The sequence below is a fragment of the Musca domestica genome, unplaced genomic scaffold (genome assembly GCF_030504385.1).
Source record: "Musca domestica strain aabys unplaced genomic scaffold, Musca_domestica.polishedcontigs.V.1.1 14, whole genome shotgun sequence".
NCBI classification, from domain to species: domain Eukaryota; kingdom Metazoa; phylum Arthropoda; class Insecta; order Diptera; family Muscidae; genus Musca; species Musca domestica.
This window is the reverse complement of record NW_026712192.1, coordinates 9,249,952-9,275,699: the sequence shown is the minus strand read 5'-3', so window position 1 is coordinate 9,275,699 and position 25,748 is coordinate 9,249,952. Positions and strand designations below refer to the sequence as shown.

Below are 25,748 nucleotides of genomic sequence, written 5' to 3'. Positions count from 1 at the left end.
ATCTGAAATTTGGCAGTGGGATGTTAGTGTGTAGGATTAAGATTTGGAGGTGGTTTTGGAAATACGTACAAAACAGTACGAAATGGTACTAAATTTGGTATTTGGTAATCTGAAATTTTGAGAGATATGATATTGTAAACGTTTTTTACAATACTAAATTTTACAAAACCTAAAAATACGTGTATTAAAATTCACAAAATCTGGTATAATTTGTATTTCTGTGAGCAGGTAGTGGTAAAAAATTGAAATTTGGTACGAGAGTCAATACCCGGAAATGGAGTTGATATAGGAAGGTGGTTTTGGAAAAAATACTAAATAGTACAAAATTTGGTATAATTCCTTTTTGGGTGAACAGAATAAGCTGCTAATTTGAAAAGTTGTTATTGGAGTCACTGCTGGTGGGTTGGGTTAGAAAGAGAGTTTGGGTTGGAAATTTGATCAGTAAGCATACGGAAGGTACTAAATTGTACTGATATTTGACATTAGGGTCACTGTCAGTGCAAAGGCACGGCAGTGCAACCAACTTCAGACTGCTGTCATTTTAAAGCCACTCGTCTGACAGCTATTAAAATTATTCCAGTGACTGCACATTCTATTGTTTACAAGCGTACAAAAACATTTTGGTGAAAATTTTCCAAAAAAAAAAGGTTATTCGTGATAGAATGCAAGCGTTATAGTGTGATCTTCTATATCTATAAAAGAGGAAAATGTTTGTATGTTTGTTTGTTTGTTTGTTTGTTTGTTTGTAATTTATGGACTCGAAAACCGCTGAATAGATTTTCCTGAAAATTTCCATATATACTGCAATATCGCCTGAAAGTAACATAGGCTATATACATTTTTGAATTTCCACTTGGAACTGGAGATATAGCATCAGAATCGGAGGTACCTCCCAAAAATTTAGATTTTATATGCACATATCTATTGATTGGTTGAAGATACAGTCTCCAAATTTGGAATACATAACGGAATTTGGAACAAAAATATGTTTGCCAAATTATATTGTAATCGGTTCAGATTTAGATATAGCTCCCATATATATTTTCGACCGATTTCGTTCATTTGATGCCTCAAACACAATATGAATGTTCGATTCCAATGAAATTTGGAATGTGTGACGGGATTTAATCCGAAAATTAATTTGTCAAATTATATTGAAATCGGTTCAGATTTGGATAAAGCTCCCATATATATTTTCGGCCGATTTCAAGCATTTTATGCAGGAAACACGCTATGTATCCCCAATTTCAATGAAATTTGAAACGTGTGGTAGATTTTATCTAAAAAATTGATTTCCCAAATTATATTGAAATCGGTTCAGATTTGGATATAGCTCCCATATACATTTTCGGCCGATTTCATGTATTTGGTGGACCAAACACGACATGTATTTCCAATTGTAATGAAATTTAAAATAAGTAACGGAATTGGGAGCCAAAATGAATTTCTCAAATTAAATATATGGATATGGATGGATATAGCTCCCATATATATTTTTGACCGATTTCATGTATTTGATGCACCAAACACGCTATGTATCTCTAATTTGAATGAAATTTGGAATGTGTAGCGGAAATTAAAACAAATATACATTTGTCAAATTATATTAAAATCGTTTCAGATTTGGATATAGCTCTCATATATATTTTCGACCGATTCCATGTATTTTATGCACCATATACGATATGTATGTTCGATTCCAAAGAAATTTGGAATATGTAACGGGATTTTGATTAGAAAATAAATTAGTCAAATTATATTAAAATCGGTTCAGATTTGGATATAGCTCCCATATATATTTTCCGCCGATTTCACATATTTGATTCACAAAACACGATACGTATTTCCGATTCCAACGAAATTCGGCATGAGTGGCTAAAATTGGTACAAAAATAAATTTGACAAATTATATTCAAATACGCTCAGATGTGATTATAGCTCCCATTTATATACTCAGCCGATTTCACATATTTTATGCACCCAAAGCGAGAGAGACAAAATCTGGCACCAGAAAAAAATTGCCAAATTATATTGAAATCAGTGGAGGTTTGGATATAGCTAACATATATATTTCGGCCGATTTCATACATATTATGCACCAAACACGATATATATGACCGATTCCAATGAAATTCAGAATGTGTGGCGGAATTTGGTTATAATAATAAATGTGATAAATTAATTGGAAATTAGTGAAGATTTGGATATAGCTCCCATATATATATTCTCGGCCGATTTCACATATTTGACGCACCAATTTCAATGAAATATGAAAGGTGTGGCGGAGTTTGGTGTAAAAGTAATTTTTGTAAAATTATATTTAAATCGGATCAGACTGGGATATGATTTTAATAAGAACCATTGACCCACAACGCCTTAGGCTAACACTAAAAAAACAACACAACAATTTATTTGAAATACGCTTATTACGGCGAAGTATGTTGCTATCTCGAATTCACTAATTGCAATAGAAATGCCACTCAACTTAAAAAAATTGCAGTTTCCTGCACGCTTGGTATTTGCTATGAAATAAATAAATCCAAAGGACAAATCCTTCGTGTATGCATGTCATGTTACTGCTTTTGTAATGATTTTGTTTATTAACGCATTAAATTAGTGCAATATTTATTTTTTTTTAATTTTTAAATTTGTTTTTCTTTATCCAACATATGTTCGTAAATAAAATTTTGAATGCATATAAAATCAACAGGGGTAGCGAAGCGCACCGGGTTCAGCTAGTTTATTTATATTTGGCCACAAGTGGCTATCTTTAGAGCACTCCACCATTTAAATGTGAATAAATCTTTTGTGTCACGTTCCATCGTTCGTTACCGTGATACTGGTAGCGTAGCCCGACGTCAAGGAAGTGGACGAAAGAAAACATCAGCAGAAATGATTCGAAAAGTAAAGAAGCAACATGATCGAAAACCTCGTCGCAGTGGCCGAAAAATGGGTCGTGAGCTGAATATATCGCAATATTCCATTCGGCAAATATTGAAAAATGAGGTCGGGGTAAAGCCATTGAAATTCCAAAAAGTACAAGAACTTACACCGCAACAGAAAGAAAATACACTCAAGAGACCTAAAGAGTTGCTTCGCTTAGACAAAAGTGATGAACTGCCGAATTTGGTTTTCTCCGATAAGAAAAGTGCTTCGCAAGGAATATACCAAAATACCGCAAAGTAGCATTCAGGCAGCGTGTGACGGTTTCATTGGCAATTTGAAGGCCATAATTCGTGTCAAAGGTGTCCAATTCGAACAAATCTAAACTTATTCTAAAATTTGATGCTATTTCCGACAGTTTTTCTCATCCTGTAGTACTATATTTTGCCCTATTTGGTATTGGCTGTACAGATACTCCTTGAAATCTTAAATTTGGAATAAGGGTTACTGCCCACGTGTAGGCTGGACATATAAAGGTGGTTTCGGAAATGTGTACTATAATTATACGAAAAGTTTTAAATGGTGCTAAATTTGGTATTGGGTGAAGGGATAGGGCTGAAATTTTGCAAAGGCGTACTATAATTGTGTGGAACGTTCTAAACAGTACTAAGTTTGGATCATTGTTGGTGTATAAGATGAAAAGATGTAGATTTTTTTGGATATGCCTACAGAATGTTCCTAAGTTTGGTATTAGCCGAAGAGAAAGAGCTGAAATACTGACATTTGTTATTGAAGTCACTGTTGGTTTTTATATATGGAGAAGTTGAAATAGTTTAGGACAGATAATTTTAATGTGGATCCATTGTGCAGTTGTTTTAATAATATACTCCTCCGTAAAATTTAAAATGAAAGATTTCTATGTATATACCTATATATTTAAAAGAGGAAAATGTTTATATGTTAGTTTGTAATTTATGGAGTCGAAAACTTTTGGAACTGGAGATATAGCATCAAAATCGGAGGTACCTCCTAAAAATTTATACTTTGTATGCACATATCTATTGATCGACTACAGATACAGTCTCCAAATTTGGAATGAGTGACGGGATTTTATCAGAAAATATATTTGCCAAATTATATTGAAGTCGGTTCAGATTGGATAAAGCTCTCATATATATTTTCGGCCGGAATTTAAAACGAACATATATTTGCTAAATTATATTTAAATCGGTTCCTATTTGGATAAAGCTCCCATATATATTTTCGCCCGATTTCACATATTCGGTGCACCAAACACGATAGATATAACCGATGCCAATGAAATTCGGAATGGGTGACTAAATTTGGTACAAATATAAATTTGCCAAATTATATTGAAATAGGTTGAGGTTTTGGTACACCTCCCATATATATATATATATTTCGGCCGATTTCTTTTATATTATACATCAAACACGATATGTATATCCGATTCCAAAGAAATTTAGAATGTGTAGCGGAATTTGTTTACAATAATAAATTTGACAAATAAATTAGTAATCGGTTAAGATTTGGATATAGCTCCCACATATATTCTCCCTCATCCACATATTTGATGCATCAAACACGGTATATACCTCCAATTTCAATGAAATATTGTAGTTGTGACGGAATTTAGTGTAAAAGTAAATTTTGGACTAAATTTGACATGTTCCTGTTTTTCTCATGGTCAGCTGTTCCTGCCATGTTCACGCGTTGGTACGCACTAAAGTTTGTTTACGCAATAAAGTATTGCAAAAACTGCGATTTTCTAATTTTTGAATTTGATTTATTTATTTATTTTTTTCAACAAAAAAATATTTGTATATAAAATTTTTAATGCATATAAAATCAAAAGGGGTAGCGAAGCGCACCAGGTTCAGAGAGAGAGACTAGTAAGATGTATGAAGCTTTAATTAAAAAGAAATTTTCAAACTGAAAATATGGCACATTTTCAGAGCTATAAAAACCCAACACGGCCTGTTTGAACGAATCTAAGATTTTAAGGTGGACTTTTCGCTGACGAAATTTACACTGATCTATAAAGTGTATACTTTGTGAAGACTATGACAAATAATTCGAATTGCAACAAACGAAAAGATAAATTTGTTGAGCCATTTCTTAAATATTTTCTGCTATAAAACACCTGTAGCCAAATTACTGCAAAATAACAAATATTTGTTTCCGCAGGAACTCATTAATTGTTATTCGTATTATAATCTCATCCAATACTATAAGTCATAAAAAATATATGCAATAAATCATTTTTAATTATTGGTTATGATATTTCATTTCACTGTATGCACAAATAATTCAAAGGCATTGATTGAAATTATAGGTTTATAACGAAAATTAAATCCATGATTAATTTCGGCCTATCAACTAGGTCGCATTGTTGTGTCTGATTGTTTCTTTTATATTATAATTGTTGAAAACAATATAATAATAAAATCACAGTGATTGATGTCTGATCTAAAATTGAATCTAAAATTGAAAATAAAATTTTTTTCGTCCATTTGAAGTTGTTTTATAGGAAGTAATTTATAACCCGAACAACAATGCCTAACAACATGTGCACGACTGGAAATGAATTAATTTGGAGCTAAATTGAAATGGCTATCTTCTCTTATATCCACTTTTATTGTTATTTAATTGTTAACCTTGTAACTAATATCGCCAAATACAAATCTACCACTCTCAACGGCAAGCCAACTGCGTATTGTATGCATTTTATGAATGAAAGAAGGCGACCCAAGCATAATTATCTCTTTGACAAATCTAAAAATGATTTATTTTGACATATTATGTTAATAGCTCAACACTTACCACCTGAGCAGTGTTCAGCTGGTCTAATATTTATTCAGATGATACCAGTTTGTGGTCAAACAGTAGTTCGAAACTAATCGAGATGTCTGTGAGTGTAAGCCTTGAAGACACACAGCGTGCCTGGCTGCTGAGTTAATGTATCGCCCAGCCATATTTATTTATTTGCTTTTCAATTCCACTTCGATGTATTGTTTTTGTTTTATATGCAACTACCGAAACCATTCGTTAGATGGTTCGACTTGATATGTTTTTGTTTTACGTTTTGAGCTCTACAACTGCAAAATTCCTAGAAAACATATTTTAATATTGAAGTGGGATTGGGATGCGGCACGCATTTGCTAATTTTTAGTGGTGTGAATTTATGCCGTATTGTTTTATGGCCTGTCCGGTGGCTGCATGAGTGGGAATACTATTCACATCTACCTGACAGGCTTTTTATACCCTACACCACAAGGTGGTCAGGGTATTATGTCTTTGCGCATTTGTTTGTAACAGACAAAAGGAAACGAGATAGACCCATAGTTCCTTTTGATGATCTGCATAGAATCACATTTTGAGTCGATTTATGCATGTCCGTCCGTCCGCCTGTCCATGTATTCTTGTGAACAAAATACAGTTCGCATTTATTACCCGATCCAGATGAAATTTTGCACAAATCATTTGTTTGGCCCAAGGACGAACCCTATTGAAATTGGAGATAATCGGTAAAAATTTAGATATAGTTCCCATATATATCTTCGTCCGATTTGCCTTTTATTGTGCACCAAACGTCGGCCCCGCCCGACTTTAAGACTTTCTTTACTGGTTTATCTTTAACTAGCAATTGTCATCCACTCCGTCAGCCTTTTTATGCCCTACACCACAAAGTGGTAAGGATATTATGTTTTTGTGCATTTGTTTGTAACAGGGAGAAGAAAGCGAGATAGACCCATAGTTACTTTTGAGGATCTTCATAGAAATACTTTCTGAGTTGATGTATGCATGTCAGTACGTCTGTCCGTCCATGTATCCATGTGAACAAAATGCAGGTCGCATTTATTATCCGATTAAGATGAGATTATGCTAACAATATTTGTTTGGCAAAAGGACGAGACATATTAAAATTGGTAAAAATCGGATCAGATTTCGATATAGCTCCCATATATATCTTCAACCTATTTCGGGTTAATTGTGCACTAAATTGCCAATATCAGTGCAAACGACATGAATTTTGACACATTCGATCGAATTAAGCCTGGAAGCAAGTACACCAAATTTGGAGAAAATTGGTTCTGATATAGCTACAGCTTTTATATATTCGATTTGGGGTTGTAAGTCCCAAATATGCGTAATATGCACTCCAGAAGTATGATTTTTGGTACCGGACATGAGATACGATTCGAAAATACCTCTGTCAAATGTTATTGATATCGGTCCAGATTAGGATATAGCTCCCATATACAATTTTAACCGATATCAGGTTTATTGTGCACCAAATGATCTGAGTTTTGGCATATCCGACTGAATTCAGTTTAGAAGCAAGTACATCAAATTTTGCTGCCACATATATGTTTCATCCGATTTGGTGTTTAAGTCCCTCACATTCGTAATATGCATTCGACAACAATGATATTTGGTACAGACAACAGATACAGCCCAGAAATACCTCTGCCAAATTTGATCGAGATCGGTTCAGATTTCGATATAGCTCTCATATAAATCTTCAACCGATTTCGGGTTAATTGGGCACCAAATGGCCAATATCAGCCCACGCTCATTACCGTAATATTGGTACCGTAGCACAACGTCATGGAAGTGGACGGAAGAAAACACCAACATCAGCAGAAATGGTTCGAAAAGAAGCGAATTGGTCGAAAGCCGCGTCCCAGTGGCCGAAAAAAAACTCGTGAGTTGAACATATCGCAATATTACATTCGGCAAATATTGAAAAAATGACCTCGGAGCAAAGCCATTGAAATTCCAAAAAGTGCAAGAACTTACACCGCAACAGAAAGAAAATCGACTCAAAATAGCTAAAGAGGTGCTTCGCTTAGCCGTGTTTACTTGCCAAAGCTGAAAATGTGCACCTTCGTTTGGTCACCACTCCAGCGCCGGTCATGATGACGGTGTGGGCCACTATAAGAGCCGATGGTCGCTTTCCGCTTGTATTACTCGACCGTGGCATCAGAGTAAATGCTGAATATTATCGCGAAAATATTCTGGAGGGTAAACGATTTGGCAGCAGACCTTGGACATTCCAATAGGACTCAGCACCATCGCACTCAGCACGCGCCACCCAAGATTGGTTACATCGCTTCATTTCCAACGCACAATGTCCACCAAAATCTCCGGATACCAATCCGTTGGACTACTGTGTCTGTAGTATTTTAGAAAGCAAGGTTGGCACTAAAAAATACCATAGTGTCGACCACCTCATGCAAGCGCTTCGCCGGGAATTGGCCAAAATACCGCAGAGCAAAATTCGGGCACCGAGTGACGGTTTCATTCGCCGTTTGAAGGTCATAATTCGTGTCAAGGGTAACCAATTCGAACAAATATAAACTTGTTCTATAATTTGATGCTACTTTCGACATTTTTTGCTTTCATTCAATAAAATTTGAAAAAAAAGGTAAATATTATAGCGTTGACTATGTTGCAGATTTTGTATCTCACCTGGAATATCTTCTTCCCCCACAGCTGTATTATCCTCAGAAATAATTTTGCCAATGTCGTAATTGATCTAGATCTAAGTTTTTAAGATGTACTCAATTTAAACAAAATCAGATGCTGCAGAATGAAGTTGATTAAATCAGTGAAAGTTTTTTTTGTTAAACTTAAATAGTTCTAACTTTTATTACAACTTTTTAAATTAGTCCACATTTTTTGATTAAAAAACTACCCGGCAAATGTTTAAAAGATTACAATACTAAACAGATATATTTATAGATTTACATATTTTATAATTAATGTGAGAAAAAAACCATTCATTTGCGTTAACAAACGTTAAACAAAATTATCATTCATGTTTGCCTCATAGGGTACGTGCGAACGAGTTTCGAAAAAAAAAAAAAACTATCACTAATTTATAAAATTAGTCTGCGTCACGACCCCTTGATGCAGTAGCTAACGCGAGTCTATTCACATTTGCCGTGTGACAACAGAATGGGTCGTCCATCAGCTGCTGTAGCACCATTATTCAGCTGACCGGAGGTTGAATAATTATGCATTTAGGAAACCTAAATCGTTTGTCCAACAAATGACCAAGTGATAGCATGTCCATTGACTGAGGTCAAGATTCACCTACTTTTGTTTGTTTGTTTCCAAATTTGCATATCTTTTTGAAAGTTGTATGAAAATGTTGGTTTATTTTTCTTCTTTTGTTTCTGGGGATGTGAAAGCTTTATACAGTTGTAGAGATTAAAAAAAAAAACAAGCATGATATTTAAATAATGTCGTGAGTAAAAGTCTTGGGGACGCATACTAAATAGATTAATCAAATTAATAAAAAAACGAGAATTTTTTTAAGTTGAAGGGTCAACGTACAATAAAGTTTTATTCGAAAAATATAAATTAAATGTAAGAAGTAAAGCGCTAGAAAGGCATTAAGTTCGGTCTGGCTGAATTTTAATATACTTCACCATACAGAAAAAAATTAAACAAGTAAAAAAGAAGCTAAGTTCGGCCGGGCCGAAATTTTAATACCCTCTCTCATTTGGAAGGAACTTGAAATTTTTCAAAAAAAAAAAAAAATCCGAAAACTACCACTTAATTGAAAACCATTATATGGAGACTATATGACGATGTGAACCTGCTTACGAGTTTTTTTATCATAGGCTGTAGTACCCATTACGAACTTCAAATACCAAATTGGAAACAATTGAATAATGTCGTTAAAATCATCAAAATACCGAATATAGGGATGTATCGTTATATGAGGGATACACGAAAACGAGAAAATACATACGCATTTTTTCTCATAGGCTGCAGTAGCCATTACGAAATTTAAATATGAAATTTATTACAATTCCGGTAAAAAATGTTGCACAAATCATAAAAATACCGAGTATTTGGAGGTACCGTCATATGGAGGCTATACGAAGATGTGGACCTGCATGCAAAAATTTTTGTCATAGGTTGTAGCACCCATTACGAACTTCAATTGCGAAATTTGAAAAAAATTCCGGTAAATAATGGATCAAATCATGCAAATACCGAATATCGGGGGGTGCAGTACCCAATACTACATTTGAAACCATTCCGGTGAATATTGTTGCTGAAATCATCAAAATACCGACTATCGGGAGGTACCGTTATATCATAGGCTGTAGTATACCTTACGAACCTCAAATACGAAATTTGATATAATGTTGCTTAAATCATGAAAATACCGAATATCGGGTGGTACTGATATATGGGGTCTAAACGAAAACGTCGACCGACATGGCCCATTTACGAACTTAACGTGCATACTGGTAAACTATGAATGTATGCAAAATTTTAGACTTCTATCTCCTCAATTCGTTCTAAATAAAGCATTTGTAGGATTGTATTGCATTATTTCAATAAATCGACCAAAATTGGTTTGGACCTAAAGGGATTTTCCTATATATATTAACTAAATTGCAGTCATTTGCATAGTGAAATTCGGTAAAATTCTTATATTCGATAACACCTATATATGGGGACTAAACTGGAAAATAAACTTAAACACATAAATTTTAGTCCTAAAATTTTTTCGTATCAGCCACCAAAGGATATACCAACGAACGGTGATATACTAATCATTTTGTGCAAGAAGTGTTTCCTCCTTCAAAGAACCAAAAAATATGACTTAATCCTGTGGAATGACATAAATTTTGCAATATCGCAGTATGGATAGCCTATCTTCGAACTTGACAGTCCTATGTACCTTAGACATAATCGAAAGGATAGAACTAAGCTCAAAGTCCCACTGACACCCTCATATGTTCATTCATATGTTTTCTCCTAGTCGAGGGTTCATATGTTTTGTACTTGTCGAGTATTCGAGATCGTCTCATTTGACATTGATATCACAAAGGCTGAAATTTTGGATACAAGGTCAGAGAAGGTATGTGTTAAATAATTGTAATTTTGGTACACCTATTTTCAAGATACTACAGCTTTTTAGGTTTCTAGTATATTTTAAGAAGGTAAATTGATTATTAAGTTTTAATGTTCATCTTTAATGGAAAGAGACAACTTCCTTTAATAAGTTTTATTTAAATAACGTCCAGCACAAAGATATGAAAAATCTAAAAAAAAAATTCTAGGGATAACGTTATATTGGGGTGTGGGAAAACGTGGACCTATATATCTTGAAATTTTTGAATCTATATTGATTTTTGTCTATATGTAAGACATCTTTAAGTCAACCTAAAATGTAATGCTGACCATATATGTATATACTTTATGGAGTCTCCAAAGAATATTTGGATTTTGGATTTTGATTAAAAAATCAATCAATTATCCACGAACATTCCCACAGGACCACATACTTTCCATGAAATTTTTGCATAACCAAATCGAAATGTGACTGCCTTTGATGTCTTGAATCGTCATTGGGTTGTTGGCGTAGACGTGGAACGTACACAAGTTGAAACCTGAATCCCCTTCAACATTGCGGGAGATAACTAGTCATTCCCCATAACTTATTTTCGAAAGAGTTCAATGGCACCACCATAACAACTATAACTCTTGGGATTTTACAGCCCCAGATGCGACGTAGCCAAAGAGTTGGGAATGGGCTTTAACGGTCATGATGATTTTTCGATGGAATTCCAGATCAGTTTCATGCAGTTCAAGGATCCGACCGACACCACGCTCCAGGACATTCAAGAATTATTTAGTTTTGCCGAATTGTGATCGCAAGATTTTTTCCATTTTTATACCCTCAACCATATGGCTACAGAGAGTATATATCATTTAATAGGTCAAAATGTGTCTCATTTAAATAACGGGACCAAATCCGTTTCAGGCATTTAGAGTCGATCGAGGGGTGTCCGTCGGTCTGTCTGGCTGGTGCGCACGATAACTCAAGAAAGAAGTATCCGAGTGTCCAAACTTAGTACATTGTAATACTATTGCCAAACTTAGATCAAGTTTGTAGATTGGCAACATCGGCCCACTCCTTTTGGTACCTCCCCCGCAAAAGGTCAACATTTTCACTGATCATAACTCTTAGAAAAAGTGAAATAAGAGTCCGATTGTCTTCAAATTTCACACAACCCAATATTACTAATAACACAAGAACTGATGTGAAGATGGTATATATCTGCCAAACCCCTTCTGGTACCTCCCCCGCAAAGGGTCAAAATTTTGAATATTTATAACTTTTATGAAATATGAAATGAGAAACCGATTGTCTTAAAATTGCACATATTCTAATATTTTTACCAGCACAAGATCTGGTGTGAAAATGGTGTATATCGATCTACTCCTTCTGGTACCTCCTCCACAAAGGTTCAAAATTTCAAATAGCCATGAAACTAAAAAGACGCAAAATGAGCATCCGATTCCTTTCAAACTCAGCATATCGTAATGATTCTACAAATACATGATCTGTTGTGAAGATGGAATATATCGGACGACTCCTTCTGGTACCTCTCCTCAAATGTCATACATCCCAATATTTCTATCAACACAAGATTTGGAGTGAATCTGGTAGAAGGGTCCAATTTTAAATATTTATTGTTATTATATCGTTCCACGATATCGTATATATAAAGGAGCTCACCAATATTCGGTAATTTGATGATTTTAGCCACTTTTTTTCAATAGAATTGTCAGAAAATCCGAACAAAGAGTTCCTTCTGAGTACTTTACCCCCTGGAAACAGTGGTCTAAATATCGTATATCCCATATATTACGACTCCTCACTTTATTCGGTATTTTGATGAGATATTTTTTTCCGGAATTTCTTTAATTTTGAAGAAATTAGCGACATTTTTACCGGTATAGTTTCAAATTTCATATTTAAACTTCGTAAAGGGTTCTACAGCCTATATCAAAGATTTCTTATTCAGGAACACGTCTTCGTATAGCCCCCATATAACGGGTTTCCTTTAAGCGCTATTTTTCGACGAAATTTTTGGAGGTATTTCAGGTTGCTTCAAAATGGTATAGGGTATTAAAAGTTCGGACCGACTACACTTAGCTGTTTTTATACCCTACACCACATAGTGGTTAGGGTATTGTGTCTTTGTGCATTTGTTTGTAACATGGAGAAGGAAGCAAGATCGTTACTTTTGAAGATCTTCATAGAATCACTTTCTGAGTCGATTTATGTATGTCCGTCCGTCGTCCGTCTATATATTTTTGTAAACAAAATGCAGGTCGCATTTATTATCCGATTGAGGTGAAATTTTGCAAACAATATTTGTTTGGCGCAAGGAAGAACCGTATTGAAATGATAATCGGATCAGATATTGCTATGGTCCCCATATATATGTTTTATCCCAATTTGGGGTTTAAAATCCCTCACAAACGCAATATGCTTTCCACAACAATGATCTTTGGTACCAGATATCAGATACAGCTCTGAAATAAGTGTATACAATTTTGTCAAGATCGGTTTAGATTTGGATATAGCTCCCATATATATCCTCAACCGAGTTCGGGTAAATTGTGCACCAAATGTCTAATATCAGCCCAAATTGACTGAATTTCGGCATATCCGACCGAATTCAATCTAGAAACAGGTACATGAACTTCATTGAAACTCGGTTCAGATATAGCTAAAGCTCCCTTATATATGTTTCATCTGATTTGGTGTTTAATATCAGCCCAAATGGAGTGAATTTCGGGACGCATGTTTCCATTTTGTGCAACTCGGCTCCGATAAATATTTTTTATACCCTCCACCATAGTATGGAGGGTATATTAAGTTTGACATTCCATTTGTAACACCTCGAAATATACATTTTAGACCCCACAAAGTGTATATATATTCTTGATCAGCATAAAATTCTGTGTCGATTTAGCGATGTCCGTCCGTCTGTTCGTTTATCCGTCTGCCCGTCTGTGGAAATCACTCTAGCATCCGAACGAATTGAAGTAGTTTAATAAAATTTTACTCAAATGTATTTTATGTCTGCAGGACTTTTGGTATTGAAATTTTTTCAAATTTGGTATTTAATGTTCGCAATGGATACCACAGCCTAAGACAGAAATTTTTCTGTGCTGGTTCACGTCTTCGTACAGCCCCCATATAACAGTACCTCCCGATATTCGGTATTTTGATGATTTTAGCGACATTATTCACTGGAATTCTTTCAAATTTGGTATTTGAAGTTCGTAATGGACACTACAGCCTAAGACAGAAAAACGTCCGTGCTGGTCCACGCCTTCTTATAGCCCCCATATAGCGGTACCCCCCGATATTCGGTATTTTGATGATTTTAGCTACATTGTTACCGATTTTTTTTTTAAGTTTCGCATTTGAATATTGTAATGGTTTATGACAAATGTTACCTACACAGGACCATGTCGTCATATAGACCCTAATATAATAGCTACATTTGGCATTTTTAAGCTTTTAACAGAATTTTTAAGAGGTTTTATTGTTTTTGAGAATTGCCAAATTCGTTCCAAATGGTGGAGGGTATTCAAAGCGCGGCCCGGCCGAACTTGCAGCTTTTTTACTTGTTTAATATAATCGTTGTAGTTTAACATCGTGCGCTCTATAGCAAACTATAACTGTTCTAAAGCCAAATATTGATAAGTGGTTTGATCTTCTTGAAATAAATGTATGGTGTAGAGTATCATATAGTCGGCACTGCTCGATTTTTGACTTTTCCTTACAGGTTTCCTATTAGTGTATATTCTTCTTTAAAATAACACTTCATACACATTCAGTCGATTTAGCCCCATCGAACCTAATGTTCATCAAAATTTAATAGAACATACAACAAAAAAAAAAACCGACAAGAGATATTCACTTTTTTATTGGTATATTTTTCCGCGATTTTCTCAGATTTTATCGTTTTCTGGCAAGAGACCATTCCAAATTGATTTATAAGCAGAATAAATAAGAGCAATTCTTTTACATATATATTTTACCTATTCTTCTATATATCGGATTTCTTGGCTATTAGCATCACTGTAATGGTCAGAAGTGATCTTTTAATGTATTTGTGATTTGGCTGGGGTTGAAAATATTCGCAGCTTAGTGGACATTTTCCTATTTTCTTACAAAAAAGTTAGGGTATATTTTACCCGCTAATTATTGTCCGCCCAAATTGGTAGGATTCTGCCCACTCCTAAACTCTAACTCCATGTAAATTTTCGCGTCGATTGGTTCATAATTATGGCCTATAGAGCAACTGCAAAATCAGGAAATTTGTATATTTTTGGTCCATTTCAACTTCTAAATATCGTGCGATCATCTCCAAAAACAATAGGGTTCTATTCTGACCATAACCCCACCTCCATTTTCAATTTCGTGAGGATCGGTTCATAATTGCGACCTGCAGCTTGATTACAAATTAACATGGACAGACGGACAGACGGACAGGCGGACATACATAGCTAGATCGACTCATCTCGGCGAGATAAGAAGATCCATATATACTTTCCTATGTGGGAAACCCATATTTCGAGGTGTTACATAATTTTAGGGCCAATCAAACTTATAATACCCCCAACACATAGTGCTGAAGGGTATAAAAATATTGGCATGCGCTGAGAATTGAACAATACTTAGGGGCCAAAATTGATTAAGAAATTTTGTGCGTAAATATCTATCGGCATTGACGAATGTCTTCTTCTAACCTGCTGTAATAATTATTCATCTAATGGATATATGACCGAGAGCGGTGTAATAATTGTTTATAATCCGTCCATTATCTTGTCTTAGAATACTTGAGTAATGGTGTTAATGCCTTCTTTAAGAAGAGTTCGACATACAAATTAATGTAACACATTATCTGCACATGTTAGGCTCCGAGGTGCTTCTGTTTTAATTGCTACAACAATCACAAGCATGTGTGTATAATGATGCCCTTCGGTTGAAGATGGTAGCCTAAATTGTTTTGTCTACAGCTATTTCGTCTGGGTTTTTGGTTTTATTTTTACAATATTTTAACATTCATGTGGTCGGTCCATTTGTGCTCACGACCCAGGTTAAATAATCATTAAAATAACCTCCGTAAACAATTGATGGTGCTCCAGTTGAAGATGTTATCGCCCAAAATGAATCAAACAACAAAAGTGGTAACAAACAAAAGCTATTTATAATATTTTTTTAAATTTTTCTTCCAACACGCTTACCACTTAAGCAGATGTATTGAAAAGCAACAAATAAAACAAAAAATAACCAAAAACACCCGAACTATACAAAATCGCCAAATTGCTTGTAAACGGATGTCCATCATCATTTGTTTTGGAAAAAAATAAAAAAAAAAAAATATATTGTCGTTGAAAATTTTGTAAATTTTGCAAAGTGTGAATGTCTGCCTGATTTCGCACGATAATTTGCATAACAATTTCCCCCCTCACCATCAGAAATAGATAGACATTTTTTTTTGCTTTTTGTTGTAGCAAATAATTTCGTTTCGTTTTATTTTAACCGAGTTTTGTAGCCATCAACATTTGATTCGTAATTCAAAAAATTTTTTTGTTTACAAAGTTTTAACTGGTTTGTTATAGAGATAACCACCGTTTTCTTTGTCGTAAACAGTTTCGCTGTTGGTGGCATCACGCAGGCTCAGGTCACCATTTTGAGCTTGGCTGTCGGAGTTGTTGTTCTCCTCCTTAATTTGTTCGGAAAAGAAGTTACCAAAACCTGGGAAAGCATTGGGACGAGGGAAACCATTAAAACCGGGATTGACAAATCCTTGGCCGGGATAACCGAAATTCTGACCTGGGAAACCAAATCCAGGGAAACCACCTTGTCCGGGGAAACCTTGGCCAGGGAAACCAGGATATGCTGGATATGCCGCTGGGAAGCCACCAGGAACAGCACCAGGGAAATTGCCGCCGGGGAAGCCACCGGGGAAAGCACCAGGGAAACCGCCGGGGAATGGACCTTGTCTCAAATTCAATGTTGGCAATTCAATGTTGTTATTTTCAATTTCATCGTGTTGCGGTTCAGGAATTTGAGGTACATCCTCCTCAATCTTGACACTTGGAGTTTGTACCTCCACAATTGGGGTTAACTTGGTGGTAGGTTCTTGAACACTAACAAACTGGGACACACTAGGCTCCTCAGCTGGTGGCAGGTATTCGCGGTTTACGGCAACAGCCATCTTGGGTGGCAAATATTCCCGCGACAATTCCTTAACATCGGCCGCAGCCAAGGCCACCAAAACTCCCAAAATAAACAGACGAGCACCCTATTCCAAATGGAAAACAGCCAAAACAATAAATTATTCATTTCAAAGTTATCAAAATATTCCGCCACTCACCATTTCGCTTAACTTTTCCCACTGCCAAACTATTTCGAATTAAAAACTTTCATCTTGGACATCATCTTTATATATGTCTTCATCGTTCTCCTCATTTCTCTCTCCATTGCCATTCTAAGCGTTCTTTTTAGACATTTATTTGTCTCGCCAAATGGAAAACTTTCTTTCATTCAGCGATTCATCCCGACTTGATTGATGGGCGGCATGAGTCAAGAAGCATCATCATCATCATCATGATCATCATCTTTGCCAATTGGTCAGCGGGAACTCCTCAACTTTAGCACATCTATTGCTCTAATGGGTTCATTAACAAAATAGAGGCGGTATTGAGACAAAAAATAGACCATATTCCAAAAAAGACCAACACCAAAGTCGCAAACAATAGACAGAGCATAAAATCATAAAGCCCATCTTTTGTTTTGGTCGTTGCTCCAAGCCACACCGTTTCTCCCCATGTTAAGAAATTAGTTTAGAATTCAGTGTTTATGTGTTTGAATTAATTTCAATTTTAAGGGAAAAAAACTAAAAACCAGTTATGTGGAGCACAAAAAGTGATGACCACTTGGAAAGGGAACTAATTTTGTGATAAAAGATGGCGAAGTTTTTATACCCTCCACCATAGTATGGTGGGTATATTATCTTCGTCATTCCGTTTGTAACACCTCTAAATATACAATTTAGACCCCACAAAGTATATACATTCTTGTGATCAGCATAAAATTCTATGTCGATTTAGCGATACCCGTCCGTATGCAGAAATCACTCTAGCTTTCAAACATATTGAAGTAGATTGATAAAATTTTACTCAAATGCATGTTATGTCTGCAGGACCTTTGGTATTGAAAATGGGCTATGTAGATCTACGTTTTCGTGTAGCCCCCATATAACAGTACCTCCCCATATTCGGTATTTTGGTGATTTTAGCGACACTATTCATCGGAATTGTTAAAAAATTTGGTATTTGACGTTCGTAATGGATTCTACAGCCTAAGGCAGAAAATTGTCTATGCAGGTCCACGTCTTCATATAGCCCCCATATAACGGTACCTCCCCAGATTCGGCACTTTGTTGATTTTAGCGACATTATTCACAGGAACTGTTTCAAATTTGGTATTTGAAGTTCACAATGGATACTACAGCCTATGACAGGAGATTGTCTGTGTAGGTCCAGGTCTTCGTATAGCCCCCATATAACGGTACCGCCCGATATTCGGTATTTTGATGATTTAAGCGTCATTATTCACCGGAATTGTTTCAAATTACGTATTTAGAGTTCGTAATCGAAACTACAGTCTGTGACAAAAAATTGTCTATGCAGGTCCAGGTCTTCGTATAGGCCCCATATATCAGTACCTCCCTATATTCGGTATTTTGACAAGTTTAGGTACAACACCCACCCAAGTTGTTTGAGATGTCGTATTTGAAGTTCGTAATGGATGCTACAGCCCGTGACAGAAAATTGTCTATGCTGGTCCAGGTCTTCGCACAACTCCGATATAACGGTACTTCCCTATATACGATATTTTGATGATTTTAGTTACATTATTCACCGTTAATTTCAAGTTTCGAATTTGAATATGGTAATGGCTTATGATAAACAATGCCTGTGTAGGTACACGTCGTATAGACCCCAATATGACGGCTATATTCGGCATTTTTCAAATTTTAACAGAATTTTTTAAAGATTTTATTTTTTGAAAATTTCCAAACTCGTTCCAAATGGTGGAGGTTATTCAAAGTTCGGCCCAAGTTTTTTAAATTGTATTGAATGAAAGCAAAAAATATCGGAAATAGGATCACAGTTTAGAATTAGCTTATATTTGTTCGAAGTGGTCACCAATGGCACGAATTATGACCTTCAAACGGCCAATGAAACCGTCACACGCTGCCCGAATGTTGCTCTGCGGTATTTTGGCCCATTTTTGGCCCATTGGTGGTCATTGTGCGCTGAAAATGAAGCGAGGAACCTCATTTTATAACCATTATTGGATGGCGCGTGTTGAGTGCGACGGTGCTGAGTCTTGTTGAAATGTCCAAGGTCTGCGGCCAAAATGTTTGCGTGCCCAAGACTTTAATACACCCTCCACAATAATTTCGCATTTATTTTGATGCCACGGTCGATTAATACGAGCGGAGAGCGACCATCGGCTGTTATGGCGGCCCACACCATCACCACGACCGGCGCTTGAGTTCTGGTAGCCAACCGAAGGTGCACATTTTCAGCTGACCTCTTTGGCAAGTAAACACGATAATTTTGTTGTTTTGGAGAAAACCAAATTCGGCAGTTCACCACATTCGGCCAAGCGGAGCAACTATTTAGCTCTTTTGAGTCCATTTTCTTTCTCTTGTGGTGTAAGTTCTTGCACTTTTTGGAATTTTAATGGTTTTACCCCGAGCTCATTTTTCAATGTTTGGGGAATGGAATATTGCGATATGATCAGCTCACGAACCATTTTTCGGCCACTGAGACGCTGGTTTCGATCCAGTCGCTTCTTTACTTTTCGAACCATTTCTGCTGATGTTGCTGTTTTCTTCCGTCTACTTCTTCGACGTCGGGCTACGCTACCAGTATAACGGTAACGAGCGATGGTACAAACAGACAAAAATTATTTATTCACATTTAACTGCTAGAGTGCTCTAATGATTGTCTTTTGTCGTTTTCTAGCCAAATATAAAGAAAACACACTATCATCACGAATAACTTTTTTCTGGAAAATTCTAACCAATATGCTTTTGTACGCTTGTAAACAATATAATGAGCCGTCACTGGAATTGTTTTAATGCCTGTCAAACGAGTAGCTAAGAAATGACAGCAGTCTGAAGTTGGTTGCAGTTTTTTTTTATCTCACACTGTATGTTTCATCCGATTTTTTTGTTTAAGTCCCTCAAATTCGTTATATCTATTCGACAACAATGATATTTGTTATCAGATATCTTATAGAATTCGGAAATACCTTTGGCAAATTTTTCTGAGATTGGCAAAGATTTGTATATAGTTCCTAAATATCCTTAATTCGATTTCAAGTTTATTGTGCAAATAATGGCTAATATCAGCCTGAATGGAGTGAATTTCGGGACGTACGTTTCCATTTTATGCAACCAGGATCCGATATATATTTTTTTTAATATAATCCTTCTACAAGTGATATCATGCACTCTATAGCAATCGATTACTGCTCTAAAGCCAAATATTGATAGGTGGTATGATCTACTTCAAATAAATTCTTTTATTACGGGAACTCTACTAAATATTTTCCTATCTGGTTTTCTACCCATTTTAAATATAAAATATCAAATTCCTACTAAAGCCAGCTTTTTTTTGGAGCCCTTGTTAAAATGTCGTAAAGAGATAGCTTTTTATTAGCTATTTTCTTATACTTTATACAAAACCACCACTTGACATTTACCATACTCACCACATTACAAAATTAAAAACATTATAAAATTGAAGGCATATTTTTAGGCTGATTATAAAATTATGTTATGGTATTAACATTTGTCAGTGCGTCGCTGTTCACGCTGTTGTATTTATGATATCCAACTATTTAAACAAAAGACTTAAGACACAAGCAATCATCGGACTAACAGAATAGATTGAAATCAGTTTTTCAACCAAATTATATATCTTAATGAATTTTCTACTTAGCAACAATTTTAAATCGAAGTTGTTGTAATGACGATTTTATGGTTCTCTTTTATTACTATATAAGATTACGATAGATTGGCTTAACCCAAAAATTATAATTTTAGAGGGACGACGTCAAATACTTATCAAATTTCACTATAAGTCTACAAAGAAAAGAACTCAATATTTTTATACCCTCCAGCATACATAGCATGGAGGGTATATTAAGATCGCCATTCCCTTTGTAACTAATCGAAATAAAATTTTTAGACCTAACAAAGTATATATATTCTAGATCAGCGTAAAATTCTAATACGATTTAGCCCTGTCCGTCCGTCCGTCTGTTTTAATCACGCTGGAGTCAAAAGGAATTATGATAGGAAACTAACATTTTGCAAAGATCTGTTTTCTGTTGTGTGCAGGCAGGTCCAGTTCGAATTTTCCAGCAAAACAAGTTATTTGTGATAGAATTCAAGCCTGATTTCTTTATATTTGGCTGGAAACCCACAAGTGGCTTTCGTTAGAGCACTTCAGCATTTAAATGTGAATAAATCTTCTGTGTCTCGTACCATCGCTCGTTACCGTGATACTAGTATCGTGGCCCGATGTCAGGGAACTGGACGGAAGAAAACGCCAACATCAGTAGAAATGGTTGGAAAAGTAAAGAACCGACTTGATCGAAACCCGCGTCGCAGTGGCCTTTCAGCTCGGCTCGTGAGCTGAACATATAGCAATATTCCATTCAGCAAATATTGAAAAATGAGTTCGGGGTAAAGTCATTGAAATTCCAAAAAGTGCAAGAACTTACACCGCAACAGAAGGAAAAAAACTCAAAAGAGCTGAAAAGTTGCTTCGCTTGGCCGAAAGTGGTGAGCTGCCAATGAGAAAACATTCGTTGTCCAGCAGTTTGTAAACAAAGAAAATGATCGTGTTTACTTACCAAAGAGGTCATCTAAAAATGTGCACGGAGGCCAACCGAAGCCTCCAGAACTCAAGCGACGGCCATGGTGATGGTGTGGGCCGCCATAATAGCCAATGGTCGCTCTCCGCTCGTATTAATGGACTGTGGCATCAGAATAAATTCTTGATATTATTGCGAAAATATTCCGAAGGGTGTATTAAAGTCTTGGGCGTTTGTTGGTGGACATTCCAATAGGACTCAGCACGCGCCACCCAAGAATGGTTACATTCTCGCTTCATTTCCAGCGCACAATGGCCACCAAAATTTCCAGATAACAATCCCTTGGACTATTGTGTCTGGAGTATTTTGGAAAGCAAGGTTGGCATTAAAAAATATCAAAGTGTCGATCACCTGAAGCAAGCGCTTCTCTGGAAATGGGCCAAAATACCGCAGAGCAACACTCAGGCAGCGTGTGACGTTTTCATTGGCCTTTTGAAGGCCACAATTCGTGCCAAAGGTGATCAATTCGAACAAATCTAAACTTATTCTAAAATTTGATGCTCTTTCCGACATAATTTGCTTTCATTCAATAAAATTAAAAAAAAATTAAAAGTTATGGCGTTTGACTTTGTTGCAGGTTTTTACCTCCCTCGTATAACGGTACCTCATCATATTTGTTGGTGGTGGTTTTGCAAATGCGTTCTATAAATGTTCGAAAAGATGAAGAGATGTAGATCGTTTTGAATATGAGTACTAAATGTTACAAATAAATTTGATATCGGGTGAAGGGATAGAGCTGAATTTCTGAATGTTTATATTGAGGTCACTCTTGGTTTCTAAGGTTTACATATGAAAAGATTGAGATTGGTTTGGACAGAAAAATTGGATGTAGGTCCATTGGGCATTAGTTTTACTTATCCTCTGTAAAGTTCAAAATTTGAATATTTTGAAATATTACGCCAGGCTTTTGTCCTTTCATTACTGTCTTTATTATATCCGCCGCCATACAATAAAAGGTATATTGAGCTTATTTATTTTTTATGTTCAGCATTATATTCTATGTCTATCCGTTCGTGAAAATCACTCTAGCTTCCGAACGAAATTAAGATGGTGGATAAATTTTCACCCATTACTTTCCATAGAATTTTTGCTATTGTGAATGACAAAAGTCTTATTTTCCACCGAATGAGGACAGAAAACGTCCTTGCAAAATACAGGTCATATAGATGCAAGTTGTTGTATAGACAGCATATAACGGTACCTTTCGTTATTCGGTTTTTTGACGGTTTTAGACATCTTTTTTTGGAAGTTTTTCAAAGTTGGTATTTGGAGTTCGCATAGGTATTTTTTTCTCTGGAGTACACTTTTCTATGCAGGACTACGTTTCCATATGGCCCCATAAAAGAGTAACCACCGATATTCGAAATTTGAGTGACTTTAGACATATTTTACAGGGTGAGATAAAAAAAAACTGCCACAAAGTCAAACGCCAAAATTTTTAAATTTTCTTTTTTTACAAAAAAATTATTGAATGAAAGCAAAAAATGTCGGAAATAGCATCAAGTTTTAGAATAAGCTTAGATTTGTTGGGAATTGGCGAATATGGCCTTCAAACGGCCAATAAAACCGTCACACGCTGCCCGAATGTTGCTCTGCGGTATTTTGGCTCATTCCCGGCGAAGCGCTTGCTTGAGGTGATCGACACTTTGGCATTTTTTAGTCCCAAACTTGTTTTCCAAAATACCCCAGACACAATAGTCCAAAGGATTCGTATCCGGAAATTTTGGTGGCCATTGTGCGCTGGAAATGAAGTGAGGAACCTAATTTTGTAACCATTCTTGGGTGGCGCGTGCTGAGTGCGATGGTGCTGAGTCCTGTTGGAATGTGCAAGGTCTGCGGCCAAAATGTTTGCGTGCCCAAGGCTTTAATACACCCTCCAGAATATTTTCGCGATAATATTTGGCATTTATTCTGATGCCACGGTCGATAATTACGAGCGGAGAGCGACCATCGGCTGTTATGGCGACCCACACCATCACCATGGGCGGCGCTTGAGTTCTGGTGGCCAATCGAAGGTGCACATTTTCAGCTGACCTCTTTGGCAAGTAAATAGAACATTTTGTTTGTTTACAAACTGCTCTTTCTGACTCAAATGGTGGTAGTCTTGGTGTGTACCTTTCAGCACCCGTCGTACTATTCTCGTATGAATTTCCAAAAACTCGCCCGTATGTCATCCTTATACATCAACGGTGATCCACATGCAAAATTCAAGTCTATACCGCGATCGGTGTAATTAATACCATGACACTACTTATGAGTACTTTTTGGTGCTTTTGGTACTCCCTTAGTTCGTATTCTCAAAAATGCTGAGGTATTGGATTACGAGATCGACGCATTCTAAATTTTTTTGAGCGCAAGGAAGTTCCCAATAATTGTACACCACCATTAGCGATGTCTAATTTGATGTACCTTCAATCATTCTACTGTTTTTAGAGCTCCGGATCCTAATATATAATAATATTTGAAAAACGTATGTGTTTTTTTTTTTTTAAATTTTTAATATTTTATTTTTTCTAAAATGAAAACAAAATTTATTTACTTAAATCTAAACAGTTTCACAGTTTCAAACGATTTACTTCTTCTTGTAAATGTAGCCACCGTTGGCAGCATATTGAGTACCAGTGGCAGCTGGAGCAGAGTAGGTAGTCTGGACAGCTGGGGCAGAGTAGGTGGTCTGGACAGCTGGGGCAGAGTAGCTAGTTTGGACAGCTGGGGCAGAGTAGGTGGTCTGGACAGCTGGGGCAGAGTAGGTAACGGCAGGGGCAGAGTAGCTCACGGATGGAGCATAGTTGGTAGCTGGAGCCGAGTAGCTAGCAGAGGGAGCAGAGTAGCTTACGGAAGGAGCAGAGTAGCTCACAGAAGGAGCAGAGTAGCTGACGGAGGGAGCAGAGTAGCTGATGGAGGGAGCAGAATAGCTAACGCTGGGAGCGGAGTAGGTTTGTTGGACAGCTGGGGCAGAGTAGCTAACACTGGGAGGAGAGTAGGCTTGTTGGACAGATGGGGCAGAGTAGCTTACACTGGGAGCAGAGTAGGTTTGTTGGACAGCTGGGGCAGAGTAGGTTTGTTGGACAGAGTAAGTTTGTTGGACAGCTGGAACAGAGTAGGATTGTTGAACAGTTTGTTGTTGAACAGGAGGCAAATATTCAGTGACGGGGGCAGGAGCAGAGTATTCGGCTTGAACTGGAGCATTGTAGCTCTGTTGGAAAGTGGCAACTGGAACGGAATAGCTGGTCTCAACGCTGGTCTGTTGGGGTGGCAAATATTTCTTGGACAAGTGGCTGACATCGGCGGCAGCTACGGCCAAAAGAGCGAAAGCAATGAAGAATTTCTGCAAAGTTTAAAAACACAATTAGACATTTGAAAGCCATTTTTTAAAGCATAACTTTAGGCACTGATATTTTTTCGAAACTTAAATCGTTTTTGCAAATGTTTCACACTTTTAAAATTCTGCAATCGCTTTGGTAAATAGATTTTTTTTTTTTTCACTTTTTAATTTTAATTTTGGTTTTTTTATTTTAATCCAACTAACCATTTTGTTATGTGATGTCGTTCTTAAACTTCAGTGGAGGTACTTTACAGTTGGAAGTAAACGCTGAAACTGATGCTGTTAGTGACCATCAGCGATTAATTTATACTAAAACATCGATTTGTTTGTACAACATAGTTTCTGCAGTTGTCTAAACATCTGAACTGAGCAAAGAGTCGCAACGGTGACGACGGGCGACACAAGGCGTTTCATAATTCTTTGTGTGATTTTTTTATGTCCAAAAATCTCATAAATTTGATGGCTATTTGCCTACAGAAACCCCGGTGCTATAGTTTAAGTAAATGTTTTACAACAACGGCAACAACGATCACAGTATGCCAATACAAATGTTAAAAATCTTCATTGACAGCATCTGCCTACCTAATTAGCCCCTCTGCCAAAAACGTCAGTCAATACGAGTGACAGCCATTATCGATGATGACGATGATGGACAAGAAATAAGCCTAAAACTCGTTTCATTCATTTACATCTTCATTCGCCCGATTT

General features: G+C 36.4%; 1 protein-coding gene across 1 annotated transcript; it reads right to left on the bottom strand.

Moving 5' to 3' along the window:
- Positions 1-16,296: 16,296 nt before the first annotated feature.
- LOC101901413 (uncharacterized) lies at positions 16,297-25,331 on the bottom strand. The gene is made up of 4 exons (XM_011293338.3): positions 25,245-25,331; positions 24,290-25,043; positions 17,130-17,158; positions 16,297-17,057 (listed from the first exon to the last, which is right to left on the bottom strand). The coding sequence occupies exons 1-4, from the start codon at positions 25,245-25,247 to the stop codon at positions 16,344-16,346; spliced, it is 1,500 nt and encodes a 499-aa protein (XP_011291640.2). The 5' UTR covers positions 25,248-25,331; the 3' UTR covers positions 16,297-16,343.
- Positions 25,332-25,748: the final 417 nt, after the last annotated feature.